The 10,775-nt window shown below is 44.4% G+C and overlaps 1 protein-coding gene across 1 annotated transcript in view; it reads left to right on the top strand.

Moving 5' to 3' along the window:
* Positions 1-9,931: 9,931 nt before the first annotated feature.
* Positions 9,932-10,775, top strand: part of LOC139927603 (inactive phospholipid phosphatase 7-like) — a 4,485-nt gene continuing 3,641 nt past the window's right edge. The window contains exons 1-2 of the mRNA XM_078285041.1: positions 9,932-10,082; positions 10,490-10,504. Of these exons, the coding sequence (XP_078141167.1) occupies positions 9,932-10,082; positions 10,490-10,504 (166 nt within the window). The remainder of the gene's footprint in view (positions 10,083-10,489; positions 10,505-10,775) is intronic.

Below are 10,775 nucleotides of genomic sequence, written 5' to 3'. Positions count from 1 at the left end.
TTAGCTCCTGTTAGCCGAGCTGTGAAACATCCAGGCGAAGCTGCTGCTGCATCCAATGGCAACGGTGCATCTACACTTCTGTCCGGGTGGGAACACATACCGCAGGAAACAAAGGTTCCGCATGTCAGTCGAGGTTTTGTAAAAGCGTTTCACTGCTACTTTCGTTTTTCTTACCACTGTTTTATAGTATGTTGACTGTAGTTTGTAGGTTTACTGTATTTTGACTTTAGTTTGGCTGTAGTTTTGTTGCACTGCAGTTAGACAGCAGTTCCAGCACAGCAGTGTGACTGTAGTTTCACTGTAGTTTCACTGTAGCTTGACTGTATGTTAGTTTGACCACAGTTTAGTTTGACTGTGTAGTTTTATTGTCGTTGGACTGTAGCTAGATTGTAGTTTCAGTGTTGTTTGATTTTAGTTTGACTGTCGCATGACTATACTTTCACTGTGGTTTGACTGTAATTTGAGCGTAGTTAGACTTTGTTTAGTTTGACTAGTTTCAGCGTAGTATGACTGTAGGGTCTAACACTGTAATGTACAAATCTAAACATTAATTAGACTGAATTCATTTAATTTGTTTGAACATATTCAGGATTTTTAGTTTATATTATTCTCTTGATTCTCTGACCGCTCCGCCTGTGTTGACTGGCAGCTTAGTTTTCTTAAGGCGCGCGTGTGTGTGTGTGTGTGTCAGGGGTTGGATGACAGATAGAGTGTCTCAGAGTGAATCTAGCAGCCTCTAATAGACAGAACAGGCTGTCTGTATTTAGCCTGGAGCCGGTTCAGCAGCAGAATGTGACCTGATGATATTCTATATGACTCAGTTTGGGTCTGATGATGTCGTGTTTCTCACCAGCACCATGCAGCAGAGCATCATGGTCATTCAGACTCACAGGAATATTTGTTCCATCTGTTGCTTTTGTTATTGTCAATTTTATTGTTTTGTCCCAGCATGTATTATATGGTTGGTACAGATTCTGTGAAGCTGACGGAGTGACAGATCTGCTGATCTGATCTGTAGGTGATGTGCAGAATCTGCAGACACACCTTGAACACTCTGACTGCAACGAAGCCGCTGTCTTCCACCGGACATTCATTCATTCTGAACGGGCGAGTTCGTTACTGCTGTGTTGTTGTGTTGGGTTTGCATTGCAGAGGCGTTGCGCTCTGAGTGTTGCATGCATCTTGCAACTAAACCGGATGTTGTCAAAATGGCCGTAAAAGTAGTAATAAATTTAAGTATTCAATATAAATTAATTTTTAAAAAAAAAGTTTCCCTCCATAATATTACTTCATTGGATAAAGCCCATACACACGTTTTTGTTCATGCTCCATTCTTCAACATGAGAAACTGTTGGAGCGCTCCAGCAGCTGCAGATAAACCCTGATGCTCTGCAGGCTGCAGTAAAGAAGGAAACACTGTGTTGTGTTGCGTTACGTTGTGTTTTGTTGTGTTACACTGTGTTGTGTTACGCTGCGTTGTGTTATGCTGGGTTGCGTTATGCTGGGTTGCATTGTTACGTTGTGTTACGTTGCGTTGTGTTGCGTTGTGTTACGTTGCGTTGTTACGTTGCGTTGTGTTACGTTGCGTTGTGTTACGTTGCGTTGTGTTACGTTGCGTTGTGTTACGTTGCGTTGTGTTACGTTGTGTTGCGTTGTGTTACGTTGCGTTGTTACGTTGCGTTGTGTTACGTTGCATTGTGTTACGTTGCGTTGTGTTACGTTGTGTTGCGTTGTGTTACGTTGCGTTGTGTTACGTTGCGTTGTGTTACGTTGCGTTGTGTTACGTTGCGTTGTGTTGCGTTGTGTTACGTTGCGTTGTGTTACGTTGCGTTGTGTTACGTTGCGTTGTGTTACGTTGTGTTACGTTGCGTTGTTACGTTGCATTGTGTTACATTGTGTTACGTTGCGTTGTGTTACGTTGCGTTGTTACGTTGCGTTGTTGCGTTGTGTTACGTTGCGTTGTGTTACGTTGCGTTGTGTTGCGTTGCGTTGTGTTGCGTTGTGTTACGTTGCGTTGTGTTACGTTGTGTTACGTTGTGTTACGTTGCATTGTGTTACATTGTGTTACGTTGCGTTGTGTTACGTTGCGTTGTGTTACGTTGCGTTGTGTTACGTTGCGTTGTTACGTTGCGTTGTGTTACGTTGCGTTGTGTTACGTTGCGTTGTGTTACGTTGCGTTACGTTGCGTTACGTTGCGTTGTGTTACGTTGCGTTGTGTTACGTTGCGTTGTGTTACGTTGCGTTGTGTTACGTTGCGTTGTGTTATGTTGCGTTGTGTTACGTTGCGTTGTGTTACGTTGCGTTATGTTGCGTTGTGTTACGTTGCGTTACGTTGCGTTACGTTGCGTTGCGTTACGTTGCGTTGCGTTACGTTGCGTTGTGTTACGTTGCGTTGTGTTACGTTGCGTTGTGTTATGTTGCGTTGTGTTACGTTGCGTTGTGTTACGTTGCGTTATGTTGCGTTGCGTTACGTTGCGTTGTGTTACGTTGCGTTGTGTTATGTTGCGTTGTGTTATGTTGCGTTGTGTTACGTTGCGTTGTTATGTTGCATTGTGTTACGTTGCGTTGTGTTGCGTTGCGTTGTGTTACGTTGTGTTGTGTTACGTTGTGTTACGTTATGTTGCGTTGTGTTACGTTATGTTGCGTTGTGTTATGTTGCGTTGTGTTACGTTGCGTTGTTATGTTGCATTGTGTTACGTTGCGTTGTGTTACGTTGTGTTACGTTGCGTTGTGTTACGTTGTGTTGTGTTACGTTGTGTTACGTTGCGTTGTTACGTTGCATTGTGTTACGTTGTGTTATGTTGCGTTGTGTTACGTTGCGTTGTGTTACGTTGCGTTGTGTTACGTTGTGTTACGTTGCATTGTGTTACGTTGTGTTACGTTGCGTTGTGTTACGTTGCGTTGTGTTACGTTGCGTTGTGTTACGTTGCGTTGTGTTACGTTGTGTTACGTTGCGTTGTTACGTTGCATTGTGTTATGTTGTGTTACGTTGCGTTGTGTTACGTTGCGTTGTGTTACGTTGCGTTGTGTTACGTTGTGTTACGTTGCGTTGTTATGTTGCATTGTGTTACGTTGCGTTGTGTTACGTTGTGTTGCGTTGTGTTATGTTGCGTTGTGTTACGTTGCGTTGTGTTACGTTGCGTTGTGTTACGTTGTGTTGTGTTACGTTGTGTTACGTTATGTTGCGTTGTGTTACGTTATGTTGCGTTGTGTTATGTTGCGTTGTGTTACGTTGCGTTGTTATGTTGCATTGTGTTACGTTGCGTTGTGTTACGTTGTGTTACGTTGCGTTGTGTTACGTTGTGTTGTGTTACGTTGTGTTACGTTGCGTTGTTACGTTGCATTGTGTTACGTTGTGTTATGTTGCGTTGTGTTACGTTGCGTTGTGTTACGTTGCGTTGTGTTACGTTGTGTTACGTTGCATTGTGTTACGTTGTGTTACGTTGCGTTGTGTTACGTTGCGTTGTGTTACGTTGCGTTGTGTTACGTTGCGTTGTGTTACGTTGTGTTACGTTGCGTTGTTACGTTGCATTGTGTTATGTTGTGTTACGTTGCGTTGTGTTACGTTGCGTTGTGTTACGTTGCGTTGTGTTACGTTGCGTTGTGTTACGTTGTGTTACGTTGCGTTGTTATGTTGCATTGTGTTACGTTGCGTTGTGTTACGTTGTGTTGCGTTGTGTTATGTTGCGTTGTGTTACGTTGCGTTGTGTTACGTTGCGTTGTGTTATGTTGCGTTGTGTTATGTTGCGTTGTGTTACGTTGCGTTGTTATGTTGCATTGTGTTACGTTGCGTTGTGTTACGTTGCGTTGTGTTATGTTGCGTTGTGTTATGTTGCGTTGTGTTATGTTGCGTTGTGTTACGTTGCGTTGTGTTACGTTGCGTTGTGTTATGTTGCGTTGCGTTACGTTGCGTTGTGTTATGTTGCGTTGTGTTATGTTGCGTTGTGTTATGTTGCGTTGTGTTATGTTGCGTTGTGTTACGTTGCGTTGTTATGTTGCATTGTGTTACGTTGCGTTGTGTTGCGTTGCGTTGTGTTACGTTGTGTTGTGTTACGTTGTGTTACGTTATGTTGCGTTGTGTTATGTTGCGTTGTGTTACGTTGCGTTGTTATGTTGCATTGTGTTACGTTGCGTTGTGTTACGTTGTGTTACGTTGCGTTGTGTTACGTTGTGTTGTGTTACGTTGTGTTACGTTGCGTTGTTACGTTGCATTGTGTTACGTTGTGTTATGTTGCGTTGTGTTACGTTGCGTTGTGTTACGTTGCGTTGTGTTACGTTGTGTTACGTTGCATTGTGTTACGTTGTGTTACGTTGCGTTGTGTTACGTTGCGTTGTTACGTTGCGTTGTGTTACGTTGCGTTGTGTTACGTTGTGTTACGTTGCGTTGTTACGTTGCATTGTGTTACGTTGTGTTACGTTGCGTTGTGTTACGTTGCGTTGTGTTACGTTGCGTTGTGTTACGTTGCGTTGTGTTACGTTGCGTTGTGTTACGTTGCGTTACGTTGCGTTGTTACGTTGCATTGTGTTACGTTGTGTTATGTTGCGTTGTGTTACGTTGCGTTGTGTTACGTTGCGTTGTGTTACGTTGCGTTGTTATGTTGCGTTGTGTTACGTTGTGTTACGTTGCGTTGTTACGTTGCATTGTGTTACGTTGTGTTATGTTGCGTTGTGTTACGTTGCGTTGTGTTACGTTGCGTTGTGTTACGTTGCGTTGTGTTACGTTGCGTTGTGTTACGTTGCGTTGTGTTACGTTGTGTTACGTTGCATTGTGTTACGTTGTGTTACGTTGCGTTGTGTTACGTTGCGTTGTGTTACGTTGCGTTGTGTTACGTTGCGTTGTGTTACGTTGCGTTGTGTTACGTTGTGTTACGTTGCGTTGTTACGTTGCATTGTGTTACGTTGTGTTACGTTGCGTTGTGTTACGTTGCGTTGTGTTACGTTGCGTTGTGTTACGTTGCGTTGTGTTACGTTGTGTTACGTTGCGTTGTTATGTTGCATTGTGTTACGTTGCGTTGTGTTACGTTGTGTTACGTTGTGTTGTTACGTTGCATTGTGTTACGTTGTGTTACGTTGTGTTACGTTGCGTTGTGTTACGTTGCATTGTGTTACGTTGTGTTACGTTGCGTTGTGTTACGTTGCGTTGTGTTACGTTGCGTTGTGTTATGTTGCGTTGTGTTACGTTGCGTTGTGTTACGTTGCGTTATGTTGCGTTGCGTTACGTTGCGTTGTGTTACGTTGCGTTGTGTTATGTTGCGTTGTGTTATGTTGCGTTGTGTTACGTTGCGTTGTTATGTTGCATTGTGTTACGTTGCGTTGTGTTGCGTTGCGTTGTGTTACGTTGTGTTGTGTTACGTTGTGTTACGTTATGTTGCGTTGTGTTATGTCGCGTTGTGTTACGTTGCGTTGTTATGTTGCATTGTGTTAGGTTGCGTTGTGTTACGTTGTGTTGCGTTGTGTTACGTTGTGTTGTGTTACGTTGTGTTACGTTGCGTTGTTACGTTGCATTGTGTTACGTTGTGTTATGTTGCGTTGTGTTACGTTGCGTTGTGTTACGTTGTGTTACGTTGCATTGTGTTACGTTGCGTTGTGTTACGTTGCGTTGTTACGTTGCGTTGTGTTACGTTGCGTTGTGTTACGTTGTGTTACGTTGCGTTGTTACGTTGCATTGTGTTACGTTGTGTTACGTTGCGTTGTGTTACGTTGCGTTGTGTTACGTTGCGTTGTGTTACGTTGCGTTGTGTTACGTTGTGTTACGTTGCGTTGTTATGTTGCATTGTGTTACGTTGCGTTGTGTTACGTTGTGTTACGTTGTGTTGTTACGTTGCATTGTGTTACGTTGTGTTACGTTGTGTTACGTTGCGTTGTGTTACGTTGCATTGTGTTACGTTGTGTTACGTTGCGTTGTGTTACGTTGCGTTGTGTTACGTTGCGTTGTGTTAGGTTGTGTTGTGTTACGTTGCGTTGTGTTACGTTGCATTGTTATGTTGCGTTGTGTTGCGTTGTGTTACGTTGCGTTGTGTTACGTTGCGTTGTTATGTTGCATTGTGTTACGTTGTGTTACGTTGCGTTGTGTTACGTTGCGTTGTTACGTTGCATTGTGTTACGTTGTGTTACGTTGCATTGTGTTACGTTGCGTTGTTACGTTGCGTTGTTACGTTGCGTTGTGTTACGTTGTGTTACGTTGTGTTGTTACGTTGCATTGTGTTACGTTGCGTTGTGTTTCGTTGCATTGTGTTACGTTGTGTTACGTTGTGTTGTTACGTTGCATTGTGTTACGTTGCGTTGTGTTACGTTGCGTTGTGTTACATTGCGTTGTGTTACGTTGTGTTGTGTTACGTTGTGTTGTGTTACGTTGTGTTACGTTGCGTTGTGTTGCATTGTGTTACGTTGTGTTACGTTGCGTTGTGTTACGTTGCGTTGTGTTACGTTGCGTTGTGTTACGTTGCGTTGTGTTACGTTGTGTTACGTTGCGTTGTGTTACGTTGCGTTGTTACGTTGCGTTGTGTTACGTTGTGTTGTTACGTTGCATTGTGTTACATTGTGTTACGTTGTGTTACGTTGCGTTGTGTTACGTTGCGTTGTGTTACGTTGCGTTATGTTGCGTTGTGTTATGTTGCGTTGTGTTACGTTGCGTTGTTATGTTGCATTGTGTTACGTTGCGTTGTGTTACGTTGTGTTGTGTTACGTTGTGTTGTGTTACGTTGTGTTACGTTGCGTTGTTACGTTGCATTGTGTTGCGTTGTGTTACGTTGCGTTGTTACGTTGCGTTGTGTTACGTTGCGTTGTGTTACGTTGTGTTACGTTGTGTTACGTTGCGTTGTTACGTTGCATTGTGTTACGTTGTGTTACGTTGCGTTGTTACGTTGCATTGTGTTACGTTGTGTTACGTTGCGTTGTGTTACGTTGCGTTGTGTTACGTTGCGTTGTTACGTTGCGTTGTGTTACGTTGCGTTGTGTTACGTTGTGTTGTGTTACGTTGTGTTACATTGCGTTGTTACGTTGCATTGTGTTACGTTGTGTTACGTTGCGTTGTGTTACGTTGCGTTGTGTTACGTTGTGTTACGTTGTGTTACGTTGTGTTGTTACGTTGCATTGTGTTACGTTGTGTTACGTTGTGTTACGTTGCGTTGTGTTGCGTTGTGTTACGTTGCGTTGTGTTACGTTGCGTTGTGTTACGTTGCATTGTTATGTTGCATTGTGTTACGTTGTGTTACGTTGCGTTGTGTTACGTTGCGTTGTGTTACGTTGCGTTGTGTTACGTTGCGTTGTTATGTTGCATTGTGTTACGTTGTGTTACGTTGCGTTGTTACGTTGCATTGTGTTACGTTGTGTTACGTTGTGTTACGTTGCGTTGTGTTGCGTTGTGTTACGTTGTGTTACGTTGTGTTGTTACGTTGCATTGTGTTACGTTGTGTTACGTTGTGTTACGTTGCGTTGTGTTACGTTGCGTTGTGTTACGTTGCGTTGTGTTACGTTGCGTTGTGTTACGTTGCGTTGTTATGTTGCATTGTGTTACGTTGTGTTACGTTGCGTTGTTACGTTGCATTGTGTTACGTTGTGTTACGTTGTGTTACGTTGCATTGTGTTACGTTGTGTTACGTTGTGTTACGTTGTGTTGTTACGTTGCATTGTGTTACGTTGTGTTACGTTGTGTTACGTTGCGTTGTGTTGCGTTGTGTTACGTTGCGTTGTGTTACGTTGCATTGTTATGTTGCATTGTGTTACGTTGTGTTACGTTGCGTTGTGTTACGTTGCGTTGTGTTACGTTGCGTTGTGTTACGTTGCGTTGTTATGTTGCATTGTGTTACGTTGTGTTACGTTGCGTTGTGTTACGTTGCGTTGTGTTACGTTGCGTTGTGTTACGTTGCATTGTGTTACGTTGTGTTACGTTGCGTTGTGTTACGTTGCGTTGTTACGTTGCATTGTGTTACGTTGTGTTACGTTGCGTTGTTATGTTGCATTGTGTTACGTTGTGTTACGTTGCTTTGTGTTACGTTGCGTTGTGTTACGTTGCGTTGTGTTACGTTGCGTTTTGTTACGTTGCGTTGTTATGTTGCATTGTGTTACGTTGCGTTGTGTTACGTTGCGTTGTGTTACGTTGCGTTGTGTTACGTTGCGTTGTGTTACGTTGCGTTATGTTGCATTGTGTTACGTTGTGTTACGTTGCGTTGTGTTACGTTGCGTTGTGTTACGTTGCGTTGTGTTACGTTGCGTTGTTATGTTGCGTTGTGTTACGTTGTGTTACGTTGCGTTGTGTTACGTTGCGTTGTGTTACGTTGCGTTGTGTTACATTGTGTTACGTTGCGTTGTGTTACGTTGCGTTGTGTTACGTTGCGTTGTGTTACGTTGTGTTACGTTGTGTTACGTTGCGTTGTGTTACGTTGCGTTGTTACGTTGCGTTGTTACGTTGCATTGTTACGTTGTGTTACCTTGCGTTGTGTTATGTTGCGTTGTGTTACGTTGCGTTGTGTTACGTTGCGTTGTTACATTGTGTTACGTTGCGTTACGTTGCGTTGTGTTACGTTGCGTTGTTACAATTACGTTGCGTTGCGTTGTGTTACGTTGCGTTGTGTTACGTTGCGTTGTTACGTTGCGTTGTTACGTTGCATTGTTACGTTGTGTTACCTTGCGTTGTGTTATGTTGCGTTGTGTTACGTTGCGTTGTGTTACGTTGCGTTGTGTTACGTTGCGTTGTTACATTGTGTTACGTTGCGTTACGTTGCGTTGTGTTACGTTGCGTTGTGTTACGTTGCGTTGTTACAATTACGTTGCGTTGCGTTGTGTTATGTTGCGTTGTGTTACGTTGCGTTACGTTGCATTGTGTTACATTGCGTTGTGTTACATTGCGTTGTGTTACGTTGTCTTGTGTTACGTTGCGTTACATTGCATTGCGTTACGCTGCATTGTGTTACGCCGCGTTGTGTTGCGGTGTGTTGCTTTGCGTTACGTTGCGTTACAGTGTGTTGTGTTGCGCTGCGTTGCGTTGTGTTGTGTTACATTGCATTGTGTTGCGGTGTGTTGCGTTGCGTTACAGTGTGTTGTGTTGCGCTGCGTTGTGTTACGTTGGGTTGTGTTATGCTGCATTGTGTTGCAGTGTGTTGTGTTGCGCTGCGTTGCGTTGTGTTGTGTTATGTTGCATTGTGTTACATTGCATTGCGTTGTGTTATGCTGCATTGTGTTGCAGTGTGTTGTGTTGCGGTGTGTTGCTTTGCGTTACAGTGCGTTGTGTTGTGTTGTGTTGCGGTGTGTTGTGTTGCGGTGTGTTGTGTTGCGGTGTGTTGCTTTGCGTTACAGTGTGTTGTGTTGTGTTGTGTTGCTTTGCGTTACAGTGCGTTGTGTTGTGTTGTGTTGCGGTGTGTTGTGTTGCGGTGTGTTGCTTTGCGTTACAGTGTGTTGTGTTGTGTTGCGGTGTGTTGTGTTGCGGTGTGTTGTGTTGCGGTGTGTTGTGTTGCGGTGTGTTGCTTTGCGTTACAGTGCGTTGTGTTGTGTTGTGTTGCGGTGTGTTGCTTTGCGTTACAGTGTGTTACATTGCAGTGTGTTGCGTTGCGTTGTGTTGCTATGTTGTGTTGCTATGTTGTGTTGCTATGTTGTATTGCGAAGAACAGTGGTGTGGTGTTATGGTTTGGTATGGTTTGGTATGTTATGGTATTATGGTATAATACGGTATGGTATGGTGTATTATGTTATGTTGGTGCATGCTGTGTTTTTCCAGAGTGCAGCAGCAGCCTCAGTAGTGAACAGCTGACAGTGAGGAGGCAGAAGAAGGCCAGCTGCTCTATTTATAGCAGAACTGAGTCTCCAGCTCTAGATCCGCTCCGCCTGCTGTCACAGCACAGAGCCGGCCGCACGGCACACCGACACGCCGTGACACCGGACCGCACCGCTGCGCCGCGCCGCTACCGGAGGATCTACCGGCCGTCTGTTACCCGTCATGCCTGGCAGCCAGGCGCGGAGCCGGGCCCGGGACCGCAACAACGTCCTGAACCGGCCGGAGTTTGTGTCGCTGAACCAGCCGCTGAGGCACGTGGCGGGGGAGGCTCGGGGGGGCGGAGGGTCGCGGCGCGGAGCCTCCAGACAGCAGAGCCTGAGTCAGCAGGACGACGGAGGAGCGAGGTAAGACGGCGACCCCTCCCCCGAACGGCACAGCTGACATTTAGAGCGTCACAGGCGGAGCGGCTGTTCGTCCGTCTGTCCTGCTTTAAAACTGACCCAGGAGTGAAGGATCTGCTCTGACACTCTGTAGTTACTTCATGTGTCTCCTGGTTCTGTCTGAGGGTCAAGCTGCCATCAGAAATACATTTACATTCTGTGACTTTAAACTTACAATGAGGTCAACAGTAGGAGAAGCTTCATTTCCTACATCAACACCAACATTACAAACAACAGACAGTAAGGAGGTCAGTGCGGCTCTTGATGATCGTGGATGATGGACGATGGGAAGTCGGGGCGGGCGGAATGAATGGGAGTCAATGAGCCGTGTCATCATAAGGTCAAAGGCCAGCGCGTCTCCAGGTCCTTAGAATGTCTTAAAACACCTGAAGCAGAGTTTTCTAAATTAAAGGCCTTGAAAACTCTTAAATCCAGCTGAACACAGTTAGGTGTTTTCAGTGTTGCTTCTCTAGTGAGATATGAAGCATTTAATTCCCAAACAGTATATATCCATTTTGGGAAAATATTGATGTGAAAATTGTGTTTCCATTCCATCTTCAAAAACAAAACTATTTCAAAAACTGCAAATGTCTTCAGATGAGTCACGACTTGAATATTAACCTGTA

This window comes from Centroberyx gerrardi, chromosome 8 (assembly GCF_048128805.1).
Source record: "Centroberyx gerrardi isolate f3 chromosome 8, fCenGer3.hap1.cur.20231027, whole genome shotgun sequence".
Lineage (NCBI taxonomy): Eukaryota > Metazoa > Chordata > Actinopteri > Beryciformes > Berycidae > Centroberyx > Centroberyx gerrardi.
Note: the sequence above shows the minus strand (reverse complement) of the source record. Positions and strands in the feature narration are given on the sequence as shown.